General features: G+C 39.0%; 1 protein-coding gene across 1 annotated transcript in view; it reads left to right on the top strand.

Moving 5' to 3' along the window:
• Nucleotides 1-15,594, top strand: part of mybbp1a (MYB binding protein (P160) 1a) — a 45,631-nt gene that overhangs the window by 1,264 nt on the left and 28,773 nt on the right. The window contains exons 2-12 of the mRNA XM_081615902.1: nucleotides 769-864; nucleotides 1,045-1,128; nucleotides 1,216-1,290; nucleotides 1,620-1,727; nucleotides 1,804-1,994; nucleotides 4,031-4,198; nucleotides 4,405-4,522; nucleotides 11,510-11,793; nucleotides 11,857-11,967; nucleotides 14,363-14,491; nucleotides 15,356-15,416. Coding sequence (XP_081472028.1) covers nucleotides 769-864; nucleotides 1,045-1,128; nucleotides 1,216-1,290; nucleotides 1,620-1,727; nucleotides 1,804-1,994; nucleotides 4,031-4,198; nucleotides 4,405-4,522; nucleotides 11,510-11,793; nucleotides 11,857-11,967; nucleotides 14,363-14,491; nucleotides 15,356-15,416 — 1,425 coding nt within the window. The remainder of the gene's footprint in view (nucleotides 1-768; nucleotides 865-1,044; nucleotides 1,129-1,215; nucleotides 1,291-1,619; nucleotides 1,728-1,803; nucleotides 1,995-4,030; nucleotides 4,199-4,404; nucleotides 4,523-11,509; nucleotides 11,794-11,856; nucleotides 11,968-14,362; nucleotides 14,492-15,355; nucleotides 15,417-15,594) is intronic.

Genomic DNA, 15,594 nt, shown 5'->3' with positions numbered 1-15,594 from the left:
TAACTTTACCGCGGTCATTTGGACGCCGGTCAGTCCCATAAAGAAGTGTGTTTTATATCATTACACTGCAAATTGTAATTGCTTTTAGTCATGTTTTCAAATGTATTGATAATTATTGATTCTTTCATTTAGGCCTGTCATGATGACAAATTTTGTTGGATGATGAATTGTCCTAGAAATGATTTTTGATAAACAATAAAAATTTGCTTTTAATACAATTTTCAATTAATATAATGATAATAGCATAATAATATTAATTTGTCCTTTCAAAGACTAGAAAACTTGAATTTGTACAGAACACTCCACAATAGACATTCTAAAGACATTCTAAATATACAAAATAAAACATAAAAAAATTAAAAGAAACTACAACCTACGTAGTGAAGCTTTAAATACGTTTATTTATAAATGTATGGTTTAAATTTATCTAGGAATAAATTTCTGTTACGGTCATTGAACAAACAGTTCTGTCGATACGAACAGTTTTACACAACAAATAGAATTTACTGTGACAATAACGAATCAAAATGATCATCACGATTATCAAGAAATGTATCACACTAAATGATAAACAATATGATAAATGTTCACGACCCAAAAATTACAGGCATTATAAAAATTCAATTAACATTTATTTGTTTGTTTGTTTTGGACAAACAAACAATAACAGAGATTTAAATCTAAAAATGAAAAAAGGTAAAATTGTTCAAAGGGTAATTGTGAAGTCAGGAGTAAATGAAAATATCCTGGTTGCTGTTTGTGCTGCAGGCTGATGAGCTGGAATACACGTTAAAAAGGCTGGTGGACGGCCTGGCCCACACCCGGGAGACGGCCCGACCCGGGTTCAGCCTGGCTCTGGGACAGGTGAGTGGACCGCTGGCCTGAGTCCTGTGGTACAACAAGGAAATTGATACAATTCTGTTAATTTTCCAACTATAAAGCTGCTAAAAACTGTTCAAATTTCGAGACAAAACTAAAAATCCATTTAAGTCTCAGAGATTAGGAGAAAGTAAAGAGTCAAACCTGAGTTTTCTTCTCCCTAAGGTGTTGAGTGCCTTTGAAGACATTTCCCTGCAGAGCATACTTGACAGAATCAAGGAAAAACACAACTTACAGGCTGTGAAAAAGGTACATTTTGATCTTTTGGACTTCATTTAGCACAGAAATATCATTTAAAGGATGTTTGAACACCTCAACCTGGTTTTTGCTCTTTAGAAACTTGCCAGAAATGCCATGTTTGGGAATCTGTTTGGCGTCCTTGCTCTCCATCAGTCGGGACGCCTCGTCAAAGTAAGTCTGCTTCTTAGTTTGTCCATGAAAGCAAATAAAGTCAAATTAACACAAGAATAAAGTCGAAATAATACAAGGATAAAGTCGTGACAATACGAGATTAAAGTCATAAATAATATTTTATTCTCATAGAATTTATTTTTATTAGTGTGGCCTTAGTATCCCATCATAATTAAAACATTTGATGGATTCAATTTTCTTTTTTTTGCCCTTTTTTACCCTATCTTCTCTTGAAACTCTGGGGCGCCCCCTTGAGGCCCTGACTTTGTAAAACACTGATTTAACCCGTATATCCAAAAGCTTTTGAGCTTGTTTACTTTTCTCTGCAGGAACCCCAGGTGGTGCTGGGATGTGTGCAGCTCCTTCAGTGTTTGATCCAGCACAAGCAGCACCTGAAGGACCTGCCTAGCAAAACCATGACCGACATCCTCACTGAGGTAACGGTAACAGCTTCACCTTCCCACCACTATGACCCGTTCTCCTTCTTTAAGCCGCTGTTTTCTGGGTCCACAGATACCGGAGGAAGTGTTTGAGGAGGTTCTGCTGAGCGCTCTGGAGGCTGACCTGGCGTCGGCCTTCAGGACCCCGGAGCAGATGCAGCTGCTGCTGGTGGCGCTGCAACACTTCCCGCAGGCCCTGAAGCCCAAGAAGCTCAAGAAGCTGCTGGACTCTTCCACCATCATCAACGCAGATAACATCCCAAAGTGAGAACATGTTCCACAACTCACAGCATAGTCATTAGTTAATCTGCACCACTGCATTTTATTTTGAATTTAAAAGCTAAATAATCTAGAGCAGTGGTTCTTAACCTTTTTTGAGGTACTGAACCCACCAGTTTCATATGCGCATTCACTGAACCCTTCTGTAGTGATGAATAAAATATGATTTTTCCCCCCAAATTCAAGACACAGGGGTGACCCAATTAGGATCTAGTCGGGTCACCCCATGATCACAAAGTCTTCTTAAAAGGTGGAGTCTCTGAGAACAGTTCTTCAAAATATATTCAGTATTTTCAGCAAAGTTGATCAAGGTATTTAAAATAAAGACTTTGCGGTATTCTGATTTAGTAATGTAATTATATTAGTTGTGTTACCACCCCCACGCCACTAGAGGCAGTAGCAACCCCGAAAAGATGCGACTAAGGAGCAGATTTAGAAGAACACCGAAAGCTACAGAATGTGGTAAAAACTGAGCTTTGCTGAAGTAATTAAAGACACAAGTTCAAATCCATGCTGAGAGTGGATCTGCTTCAATCAGGGCTCCTCCGCAGCTCTGATTGGCTAAGCAATGTAACGTGATCCTCTGATTGGCTAAGCAATGTAACGTGATCCTCTGATTGGCTAAGCAATGTAACGTGATCCTCTGCAGCAAGTGATGGCAAAGCGGGGCGTCATCACGACTTTACACAAGTGTGTCTTTACCTGACAGCTCCGCCGAACCCCTGGGGTTCGATCGAACCCAGGTTAAGAACCACTGGTTTAGAATATAGAGCTGGGCAATAAATCAATGACAATGTCTATCACAATAGACACATGATCAGTATTAATAGATAATATGTCTGATAGAATATTCAAAAATGTCACTGAGCTCTGATACAGCACCGCACAGCATTCTGGGGGATGTATGCAGAAGAAAGGTTTCAGCTACTCAACCTCTCATGGCGAGCTAAGCAAGATTTGTGGTATCAACTAACTCACTCTGTCACTCTTTGGTTTACTTAGCAACTGATTCACTTTTTGAATTACCTAGCAACAACCTGTTGAGTACTTGGCACAGCAGCCGATTAGGGTTTTACCGCTGTGCCTCATAACTCCTTAAAAGTGAACAGCAATAATGTAGAGTGAACGAAAAAAATTAGTGCAATAGCTTGAGGATAAAACAGGAAAGTTTACATTAACAGTTGTCTGTATTTCAGATATTTGAAAAAAAAAAATCATTAATAATCTATATCGACTGATATGAAACCCTTAAATTGTGATATATTTTTCAGCCAAATCATCCAGCTGTAATTAAAGACTTTTTTTAAATTTATAGCTGCAGTAGCTTATGGTCAAAGGTTGCCATCTCAATCCAAAACAAAATAAGATGGACCAAAGCAATCAGCCAAATTTCCCCTGATTTGCTCTGATCAGTAATCAGCTGTTAAATCCTGAAAAATGTCACAACTAAAAGGAAATACATTTCGTTTTTGTTTATAAATGCATCAACAAACAGTATTTTCTTTTGTTGCACTTTGTTTTGAGATTAGTAAAGAAAATATGACGTATAAATGGAGATAGTCTTGTAATTTCTTCATTTTTTTCCATTGCAAACTCCATTAAGGAACGTGAGAACCTCAGAAATTTCAATGTATTTTTCTTATTTCAAATAGTTTTATTAGAGCCAGTCAAACAAATTACAAAATAAAATTCTTATTGTGTATATGTATACATCTTCTGATGCTCTTAACAATATAATACTGACAAAATGGTGCATCAGAAAAATATTCAGTACACCAGTGTCAGCCCTTTTTGGTTGCTTTTTCAACAAAATGAAAAAGGTTCAAATTAAAAATGCAACTAGAGAACAAAACCAACCCCCTTCACATCTCAGCTCCAAGTTTTTTTCTTAAAAATTTTTGCGATTAATCTCAAAATTTCTCCTTTTTTTCCTATCTGCAATGTCCCTACTATGCTTCTGAAGTAAAATTAGTTCTAATTGAAATCAGTATGTTTAGTCATCTGTATCTTCCATCTGACAGGCTAGTGGAGGTGTTGAAGATGGCGGCCCGCTCAGTGAAGAAGGAGCGCGTCCTCCCCTCTGTGGCCCTGGACTTGCTGAAGCTCTCCCTGAAGGAGGATAGTTTCCAGCTGTTCTGGGATAAAGCCATCACTGTGGGAATGTTCAAGGAGCCGTCTGGACCGACACAGTGAGTCCATAACTGGCAGCTGCTAAACAAACCATCACTTGTTGTGATGGTTTGCTTTGATATGAGGCAGTTGATGAAAAGAGAAATTTACTCCCACTAACCAGCTATATTTAACTTTTTTTCCAATCTTTATGTTTTCAACTCTGTAGGCATCACTTTTCCTCCCAGTTATTTTCAGTCTAACGACATATTTTCCTGTTGTGTAGTTATTTGAGCTACCGTCTGCTGGGCAGTGCCCTGCCTCTGCTGTCCTTATCCCAACTAAAGGAGGTTTTATCTGGAGAGGTGATGATGCACTACGGCGAACATGTAGTTTCAGCTCAGGTCAGTCTCAGTTTCAGTTTTCCTTAAATTATTTATGAAGAAAAATGTAAGTTAATAACATATTCTAACAAATGGTGAAGAAAACTTGAACCTTCTGTTTCAAATTCAAAAATACTTGTATTAATCCCAACAGAAAATTAAATGTTTTCGTAACTCATATTATTCCAGGTTGTTCATAGTTGTTCTAGATACTGTTAGCTGTGAGTAGGCCTGTCACGATAACAAATTTTGCTGGACGATTAATTGTCTAAAAAATTATTGCGATAAACGATAATATTGTTTCAAGACCTTTTGACACTGATTTAATGGAAATGACTAATAATGCATGCAATTTCCTTATAGATGCACCTTATTTTCAAAAGAACACATAACACTGGAACTGATAAACTAAATAAACAAAACAATCAAAAACAAAAATAAAATGGATTCTCAGTCTCCATTAACAAAAAACGTACTTGAATAAAAACTAAACAACATAAAGCCAAAGTGGAAATAAATACTGCATTCAACCAAAAGAGTGCAGATTATGAAGTCTGTATACTATATTGCCCTTCAGTAATCACTAGATTTAAATAGAGAAGATGGGCACACATATTTTCCCCTTATGACAATCTTAGATCGATGGCCGATCTAACCGATCATCCTGCAGTGTGTGGTGTGTTACGGCAGATCGTCGTGGCCGCTCCGATCTAAATCAGGGGTTTTTCCGTATGGGAGCTTAACGCAGCCAGTTGAATGTGACAGGTAGCCAATCAGAAAGCGTGGATTCTCCTCCATGCTTTCTGAGGGGGAATTACGGAGGGGAATCCCAAACAGCTGACATGGAACAACATGAAGTCCAGCAGACATTGGAGATGATATGTGGTATCATTAATGTTTATTCAACATTTTCTGCAAAGAATATAGAAATGACAAAGGGGGGAGTTGGAGCCAAATTGCTACCTCAGTTGATAAACCCAGTAACTTTTCAGTTGTTCTTCGTTAACGTGACATAAATAGGTTATAATGATTTTTATTCAGTCAGGACTTTGCGCTGAATCTAGCCACATGCATCACAGGTAGATTCTAGTAAAGCATTGATTAATGCCTGATTTTAAAATTAGTTATCTGGACTTGTAGCCATTATTTTGTGCCCATGTGGCTGGACACCACACTGCACAACGAACCTGATCGAACCGTTATACCTGGGATTTCTGTCAGCTAATGTGTCTCTCATTGAAAATGGGCCGACAACTCGTGTAATGTGTGCTGGACATTAGACTAAGGAAATGAGGAAGGGGGGATCAGTGGAGAGACCGGAGCTGAGCCTTTTTTCATTCAGTGTCATCAACAGAAAGAAAAAAGGCCGGAAGAGACGATAAGGACGATAATTAAAATGAGGTTGATAGTTTTAATTTATTAAATTGATTAATCGTTTATCGCAACAGGCCTAGCTGTGAGAATTACTACAGACGGCTACAGAGTGCTATAGAATTTTCTTTAGCAGTCTGTATTACAGCTGTTCTGATGAAGCCTCTGACTGAATACAATTGCTGCTTTGCCATTACAAATGTGCACAATACTTTGTCCATATTCCTCTAATGTTTATCGTTTATCATAGAAACTGAAGCAGCATTCAGTTTCTATGCACCACAAATTCAAAACAAACTTCCAGAAAACTGTAAAACAGCTGAAACACTGGGTGCCTTTAAATCCCAACCCACCTGTTTAGAATTGTTTATGGCTAAATTGGGGTTAGAGTGCGGGTTTTGATGTCTTAGATGTTTTTAATGTTTTTATCTTTACTTTTTATCTATTTATTAATTAATTTCTTGTTATTTCTCTTTCTCACTGTTTATGCTGTGTTTAGTTTTTAATGATGTAAAAAACCCCAGGAAGGCCTTAATAGCCCTATTCGGGTTAGAGTCCCTTGAGTAAAACGTGGGTTAGAGTCCCAGTCAAACAATGTTTAACTAAAGTCCTAGAGGTTGGAAAAGTCCCAGAGGGTTAGAGTCCCAGTTAAACGATGTTTAACTAAAGTCCTACGGCGTTTAGAGTCCCAATTGACAGTGTTTAAATTAAAATCCTACCTAGAGGATGGAGTCCTTGTCAAACGGCGTTTTGACTAAAGTCCCAGATCGGGTTTGGGTCCCAGATAAGGACAGGGTTGTGGGTGTCATCCCCCCTGGTTGAAAAGGGGTGAGGGTTTTAATGTTTTTTTTTTTTTCAAAATCTCTTTCTCTTTCTTACTGTTTATTCAATTTTACATGCAGTTTCTTTTCTTAATTATGTAAAGCACTTTGAAATGCATTGCTGCTGAAATGTGCTATACAAATAAAATTTGATTGATTGATTGATAATGTTGAAAAAACACAATTTCACAATTGTGGTGTTTCCATTAAACAAGAAACACATTTAAGTAACATGTTTATAAGTTTGTTCAGACAATGTCTTTAAAAAAACATGCAGCAGAATGATCCTCCTAGTACTTCCTGTCGTTTTCTTGGTGGTTTGCGTCAGAGGCAACATCCAGTTGTTGATTTTGTGTCTTGTGTGATGCAAATCATGTATTTACATTGCAGTTTTGCAAAACAAACCAATTTTGATATGGCAAAAAAACATCCTTAAGGACCAGGGTTGGGATACTTCTTTAGAGGTTCCACAGAACGGAACTAGCCTTCTTTACGAGTTTTTTATTTTTACATTTTTTTATGTTTTTAAATTCCTGGTTCTGATGCTGCTACCCCAACAAATGACGGTAGAAGAGATTATACTCTCCACAACAGGCTTGTACAAGATATGCACCATCTTGCAAATGTGGATGCTGTAAACTAATTTGGTCAATAGCTAAACTGAATCTGATTTGTTAATGGTGCTGTCTGAGGCCAAGAGTAGTTAAAGAACATAACTTGGCAAAAATCTAATCTCAGTAGAAGTCAAGATAAGATAGAAATGCTAAAATGGTGACATTCAGTGAAGCTCAGTTATTACAGCGAATGCACTGTCTTGAGGATGTTGATTCTTAGTTACTGCATGCCCTCCCATTTTTTCTGTTCTCTTTTCTGTCCAAGAACTGTCAAAGAAAGCCAAGTAGTAGTAAAAAAATTCTAAAAGTGCTTGCAAATAATTTGTTTCATAATCATTTCAGCGAGCACAAGCAAGCATCCTATTTTAACATAATACTAAAAGAACGTACTACATGCAAATTTGCTAATATGCTGTGATTAGCTAAGATACTAATAATAGCATGTAGCTTTGGTTACAATAATGCAAACTTGTACTGTGCTAACAACCTACAAAGTGCTAAAATTAGCATGTTGGCTATAAAAATCTTATGTGCTAAAGTTAGCTGGTATTACTGACATTAGCCAACACACTAGCACAGGCTACAGCTGTGAAAACTGTCTGGTAACAGCATTCTATATCATGCAAACATCAGTATGTTAGCTATTAATACCAAACATTAGCTAATATTATTAGGTTACTGTGCTCATTACTTAGTTTACCTCTATTGGCATGTTATCTTGCTAGTGCAAGATAACGTGGTCTACTGACGATAACATGTTAGAATTAGCATTTTAGCTTTAAATAGGTGACATTACCTGCTATGCTGAAGTTAGCTGGTATGCTGTTGTTAGCTAAATGTTGATGAAAAAAGACAATAATCTGAAATACCACAAATCCCGGCCAATACATACAATTGCAGAAGCTGTTAGATCAGTGTTTCTCAACCTTTTTTGGGCCAGCGCCCCCCCAGCCTTTATCCAGGTCCCTCACCGCCCCCCACCAAAGAATTTGCAGGCTACTTTGCACTGACCATTATTTTATTATTAATATTACTATCACTATTGTAGATGTTTTGATTTTTATGCTTGTTTCTGTATTTATCATCAAAAATAATTTCCCAGAGAACAAAAAAGTTATGGGAATAGAAATTATTTTCACAGGTGTCTAAAAAAAATGCAATGAACATTCAAGTTAAAATCAGTAGGCCTTGCAGCAGCAAATCGAAGTGGAAAAAATATTCTTATTTTGTGCCATTTTCTAGTTGTTAAATATTCCACAAAATGACCAGATAAAAGATGTTCAACATGCCAGTTTAAACTTTGATCTATTTGCAAAACGACTGAGCTCTGCAACATTAAAACATGGATAGAACTGTAACTACATTAATCATAACTCTTCTTCTCTTCAGTGTTTGTCAGTTTCTGGTGGTGCAGCTCTGTGCTGCCTTCAGAAGAATGGGACATCAGAGTATCATCCATAAAACTTCACCCACATGGCATTTATTGTGCAAACCAGAGCTTTCAGTGGAAAAACAAAAGTTCCAGATCCTTTTAATGCCATAGAAATATGAGACAGAAATATGGATTATATCTTTATATAGACCTGTCTATTGATTATAGATTAATAGTTTTACTGGACAGAAATTACAAAGAACAAATCTGGTTCTTAATCAAATCCTAATGAGTCAAATTGAAAGTGTCATGGAGTCATCAGCCTCATGACATTAACACTGACATGAAAAATAATATTGAAGAAATAAATATATCAAATCTAATTAAAAACATAAATAAGTGATCAGTTCTTTACTGTTATGGTCTGTAAGATATATTTATTCTCAGTACTAGATGTGGTCTAAACAAACCCATGGCGCTTCAACAATATTATTTTACCTTTTATCTGGAAATAGTGTCTGTTTATTCTTGCCATACAGTCTTGGTATTAATTATTGCTCTAAAGGTCTTGCCATACCAGTTTATTCCTCTGTATTTACTTTAGTTTCTTAGTTTATTCTTGCATTTTGTTCTTTATTCATTTCCATTTAGTTTCCTTTGATTAGTATTATCCTCTCTTGGTTTATTGCTATGTCCACTTTAGTTTCTTTCCTGTTGCTACATTTATTTGATTGTTTATTGACCATCAGTAATCTTCACTCATCACCTGCTGCGCCTCCTAATCGTCATGTGTTTCACATCATGTGTTGATTTTTCACTGTTCAGCGTCGGATTCTTTGTTTTTATGCCATAATTCACATCTAGTTCTTCGCTCCGTTTTATGTCCCGCTTCTCCTGTTTCAGTTTTGCGCAATGTGTGTCTTTTTTTTTTAAGCCCCTAAGGTGCAGGGCGGTCGGGAAACGTATCGATGGGGAAAAGGCAGACTGACATAAACCTTTTAAAACAACGGAAGCAATTTCTGCATTCTGATTATTGAAATTTAAAAGTGCTGTGTTGTTCCATCACCCCCATTTCATACCGGACCACTTACAGTGTTAACGCTATAAAATGAACGCTCTCTATCGTGGTATCACTCATGGAGGTTTTTCTTTATTCCTTTAGTTAAATGGGTTCATTTTTCAGAGGGATACAAAGTGAGGGTATCGTGATTTTAGCTACCAGTAGCAGGAGAACGGAGCTACGCCAAGAAGCTAACAGAAGCTAACAAACACTGAATAGAAGAAGAGCTGCCATCGATACAGTTGCAGCCAAGCATGATTTAATGTTACACAATACAGTTTTGCCAAGTTGCTCAAAGTCTAAACTGGTATTGTTGTGTATTGAAGGTGTAAAGTTTACCTTCGACCAAACGCCCCCCAAAGGAATCCCAGCGCCCCCCTTTTGTAAAAATGTCCGCCAGCGCCCCCTGCCGTCCTCTGAACGCCCCCTGGGGGGCGGTATCGCCCACGTTGAGAACCGCTATGTTAGATGCTAACATACAAAAAATATTTGCATCAAAAGCATCTTAAGAGTGAATTTTTACGGAGCCCTCTAGGGACATGGGGGAAAAAATTCTTTTGCGTTCCCTCGCAATATGATTACTACAATATTTTCTGATCTATTCTGTATACAGTCACAAATGTCAATTTAACATTTTAAATGCATATTTAAAGAGCCTAAATATGCCTCAAATGGTGGTAGAGGGCTGCACTGGGTTTACTTGGGGAATCTCAGACTGACCAGGACCAGTACACAAGTGCCAACAATCAATGGCACCAAAACACGGTCAACAGAAACTGTGGCCACCCTGTGCACCCACCTCCTCATCCACACAAAGCCAGTAACCTTCCCATTCTTACTTGGTGATGGTGACAGTCACGCCTACATCGACACACCCACCACCCAAGTGTCAAAGCTTAATGTTCCTGTCATATCAATAATGACTTATTTCATTCATATGGCTCTTACCTTTCACATTCATATGGCTTCAGTGAAAACGTGTTTATTATTATTAACTCTTTGGTGCAAAAAACTTATTGAAACTTGATTTTTTCACTGCATGTTTGTTTAAGGTTGAGATGGAATTGCACATGAAAACGGCCCTTTAAACCATTCAGACAACCAGCACAATAGAGACGCAGGCAAAACTGTCAGATGACTTATTACTCCGCGATAATAACTCAGAAATAGTATAAATAGTTTGGAAGTATTTTTATTTCTTTCCTACTTATGGAAAGTTTCTGTTTATCAGACAGTCTTAGTGATGGGATTGTTGTGGAATCTGATGGCCACCTGGAGGCAACTGTTTTTGAGTCTGGCTGTTCTGCAGCAGTCCCACAATAAATGCACTAAAGGAAACTTTTCAGGGGGTCGTAGCAGAGAAGTCTGGATACAAGGATGGAAAAACAAAGAAATAAATGGTGAATTGAGAGTTTTGCAGAGAAAAGGAGCATGTATGTAAGCTATAGGTGGAAAAAGTTTAGAATTGTTATTTTATTTTTATTTAAAGCTAAATGTACATAATTTGAATTGCTACACATCCAAAGACTACAATACCAAACATTTTGAGAGAAACTCAAAAAAGTTCAACACAATAAAATCTGAAGTGCTCCACAAAACCGTGATTAACAAATTTTACTGCTTAAAAAATGCATTAGAATTACATGATTACTTTTTCAATAATTTTGGCTGATTATTGGTGATTGGTGATTTTTTTTTTCAAATTTAATCCCCTCCTGGATGTAATCGAAAGCAACTGGATGATCATAATCCCTGATTTTTCTCCGTCAGAAACCGGACCGATTTAAACTGGCCCCGGAAATGGACACCTACGTGTCAGACTTTCTTCAGAACTGTCGGAACTCTGACAAACAGCTGGTGGTCATGGTGAGCTTCTCCTCACTGACCAACAACGGTTACCCCGTGGTGCCGTCGGTGTGGCAGGTGGTGCAGCACCTGGAGCCGGCGGCTCTACGGAGCTACGTGGACTGGCTCAAAGGGACGTTCCTGCAGCCTCAGCCGGACCGTCTGCTGGACTTCAGCACCCGCAAGCAGAAAGACGAGAGCAAAGAGCAGTGAGTGTTGATTCAGATAATATTTCTCTCTTCTTGTGATTACGTTGACGTTCTCTCGTTTAGGAAAGAGAGCTCGATATTCCGCCTGAGGAAGTGGATCGTCGCTCGCCTCGCCTCAATCATCAACAACCATCAAGTGAAAAAGCATGAGGATCTTATCATGGATGTGGCCAGGTGAGACCAGCATTTTAGGCTACATTCATACAGCAAACAAATGCCATCCACATCCATTTATTTTGCCCATATGCAAGCTATGTCCAACTTTTCCACTGCAATCTGAACGGCCAAATTCCAGTCTTTTTCTCCCCTCCGATTGTTTTCAAAGTGCTTTCACTCTGAACAGTCATGTCATTTTTATCCAGCTTTTATGCCATTGATATACGACATGTCATAATTAGTGGTGGGCACTTATCTTATCATTTATCATGGATCATGATAAAAAAAAATTTGATTTATCGTTGTCTCAATAAATTTCCATTAATGATGTTAAACAAACGAAAAACAAAACCGACATTATCTGAAAAGTTTATCTTTGTACTGTTTTTCCACAAGAGCATCAATAAATATCAGCAAATTTGAAAATTTGAGTAAATGTGTGCAGTTTAGTGGTATAAATCAAAGTCCATTCACAACCACAAGACTAACTACAAGAGACATAAATAGTTTTTCATCATAATTTTTATCGTTTATGGTGTTGTCCTGGACTCTTTTTGGGAGGAATCATCTCAAATGATCATTAAACTGAGTTAGAATCATCAGTCCAATTTTTTAAAGCCAAATAAGTGATAACATTGTTTTGGAATAACAGAGAAATAATTTACAATTGCCACGTGCTAATTTTACCATTGGAGTCAATCCTAAACAAAAGGCTGTTATTAGTTGTGCCTTTGTTTTATTAGCTTCCTTCATCTTGTTATGATCTTGTGACAATACCGTCGGCTCCCATAGCCAGAGAACTTGATCTACACATTATTACTTCTGTAAACCAGTGGTCCCCAAGCCCCGGGCTGCGGACTGGTACCGGTCCGTGGACCAATTGGCACCGGGCCGCGCAAGAAATAATTAAATATTTCCATTTGATATATTATTTGAGTCTGGAGGATCTTTTATTTTGAAAATCCTTTAACCGGATTCTCTCGGTTACTTGCGCGCCAACATTGAGCCCACAAGCAGCAAAATGAGTAAGAAACAGATCAGACGTCTTTGGAAAGTTTCTTTGCAAAGGGGAAAAGGCCCAGAGAAGAGACAGGAGAATGGATTTATCCCGGACCGGTAGGTGAGTCCCACATTACAAGCCGCTCTGCGTAACATGCGGCGACCGGCTGCTAATGAGGCAATGAAGCTTCAAGCTGCTTTGCCACGTAGAGACCAAGCAGGCTGTGGATATAAGCAACACTTCAGGTGTCATTGTCTCTCATCACTCCCAGATGGGACCGTCTGGTTGCAGAGAAACAAGCTCAGGGCTCCGTTAGTCATTATCGTGAGTTAAACTTTTCACAAAAGTAAAATGTTCGTTTTTGTGGCGCATCTGCATCTTATTTTGAAGGGATATGTACACGTTACCATAGCGACCAGAGTCAGAGCGTTTGGGCAGTGGTCGAGAGGAGATGAGTAGAGCTTGTGAGTCTTAAGTCTGGTTTAGACCGAAAGATTTAAGAATGTCGGCCGATTATCCAAACCTCTGTGACCACAGAGCTGATAAAAGTCCAACAGGTTGGATCGGTTCGTGTGTCCAAGGCAGGAGCAACACGAACCGATTCCAGTCAGAACATCCCGATTCCAGAGGATAATCCAGTAAAACCCCCAACATAGGATACGGGAATTTAGAATAACCAAACACGGATGACGATGTAGAAACAATAGTGATAGTTTGTGGAATCATTTTAAGAGATAAAAGATGTAACAAAAAGAAAAGGCAGTGGATAAAAGGCGACAGGAGCAGCCGCTCTATTTGCTGCACTATGATTTGGAGGTGAATATGTTGTTTCATAGTTAACATTTTTAACTGAATAAACAATAATGACCTTTAGATTTAATAATAAACATTTCCACATATCATCTCCGATATCTACCTGACTCTCAGTTGCGCGATATGTCAGCTGTTTAGGATTCCCCTCTGTTCTGACGTCACCGCGCTTTCTGATTGGCTACCTGTCACATTCAGCAGGTTGTATTCTCGTTCCCAGGCAGGGAAAACCCCACAGGCTGCGATAAAAAGGCCAAGACAACCCAAATAGGGCATATTATTCAGTATTTAGTGGGAACACCAACATGCAGAAGCTTTATCTGACGGTTCACACACACACCCCTGCACCCCGGTCTGCGGTAATGAAAAGGTTGGGGACCACTGCTGTAAACCATGCGCTGCTGTGTGATGTGAATGTTCTTCTTCTGCGCATGCCTAGAACGTTCACACAAAAGTCTCATTGAGGTCAAGTTTAATTATTAATATGAATGACCATGCAAAAACAGATCTGATTTCAACAAAATATCCAAATTGAGCATCAAAATGTGGCTCCTAGCCGGCAACGTCCTCTGTAAAGCTGAGCTTGTTTCATATCTTTTCCAGGTTTGTCTTTTTCCATGCTTTCTTCAGCGCCAAGAAGGCTACTACCTCGGATATCGCAGAGACGAGCAGAAATCCTTCCATCCCACTGGATGACGAAACCAGAGGAGCCCTTGTTAATTCATTCTTCGGGTTAGACAACTTTTTTCTAACGTTTATTTATTGCAGTATTTTTATTTTTATGAAACTAACAAGAAAGAGAAGTTTATCTTGGAGTAATTTCAGAGAGAGATTTTGAGTTCAAGAAAAACATTCATCTATGTTCCTTACTGTTTGCATGTAGGCTGTAAAGCAACCTGCACCATATAAGGAAAACAACAAAGATTAATTGTAATTATTTGAATTACTGAAAAGATCTTCAACTAATTTAATATTCGATTATTAGCTACTTGAGTGTACAGACTCAAAAAAGTCCATTTTCAGAAAGAATGACACACTCAGAGTAGTATTTAAGCCAAAACTGTACAAAAAATATACATTTTACATTTAAGATTAAAAATAAGAACCTTTGTCTGTAAATATGTCCTACCTAGAACTTAAGTAGCATAGTTTTTGCTTCACCGGTATGGGGGAATTTTTCTGCCATAAATTGAGAGCACATATTTTCAGCCTGCAACCTGAGCCACCCACTGGATGAGCCACCCACTGGATGAGCCACCCACTGGATGAGCCACCCACTGGATGAGCCACCCACTGGATGTAGGGTGGCACTGGATGAGCCACCCACTGGATGAGCCACCCACTGGATGAGCCACCCACTGGATGAGCCACCCACTGGATGAGCCACCCACTGGATGTAGGGTGGCACTGGATGAGCCACCCACTGGATGAGCCACCCACTGGATGTAGGGTGGCACTGGATGAGCCACCCACTGGATGAGCCACCCACTGGATGTAGGGTGGCACTGGATGAGCCACCCACTGGATGAGCCACCCACTGGATGTAGGGTGGCACTGGATGAGCCACCCACTGGATGAGCCACCCACTGGATGTAGGGTGGCTCATCCAGTGGGTGGCTCATCCAGTGGGTGGCTCATCCAGTGGGTGGCTCATCCAGTGGGTGGCACTGGATGAGCCACCCACTGGATGTAGGGTGGCTCATCCAGTGCCACCCTACATCCAGTGATGGGTGGCACTGGATACGTGAAACAATCACTGGATGTTTCCACAGTGATGTGGGTGAACAATAGGCAGGAAATTGTTCACCCAAACAATTGGTTGGGTGAACAATTTC

Source organism: Poecilia reticulata, chromosome 14 (genome assembly GCF_904066995.2).
Source record: "Poecilia reticulata chromosome 14, P_reticulata-male-v2, whole genome shotgun sequence".
Taxonomy (NCBI): domain Eukaryota; kingdom Metazoa; phylum Chordata; class Actinopteri; order Cyprinodontiformes; family Poeciliidae; genus Poecilia; species Poecilia reticulata.
This window is presented reverse-complemented; position numbering and strand designations above follow the sequence as displayed.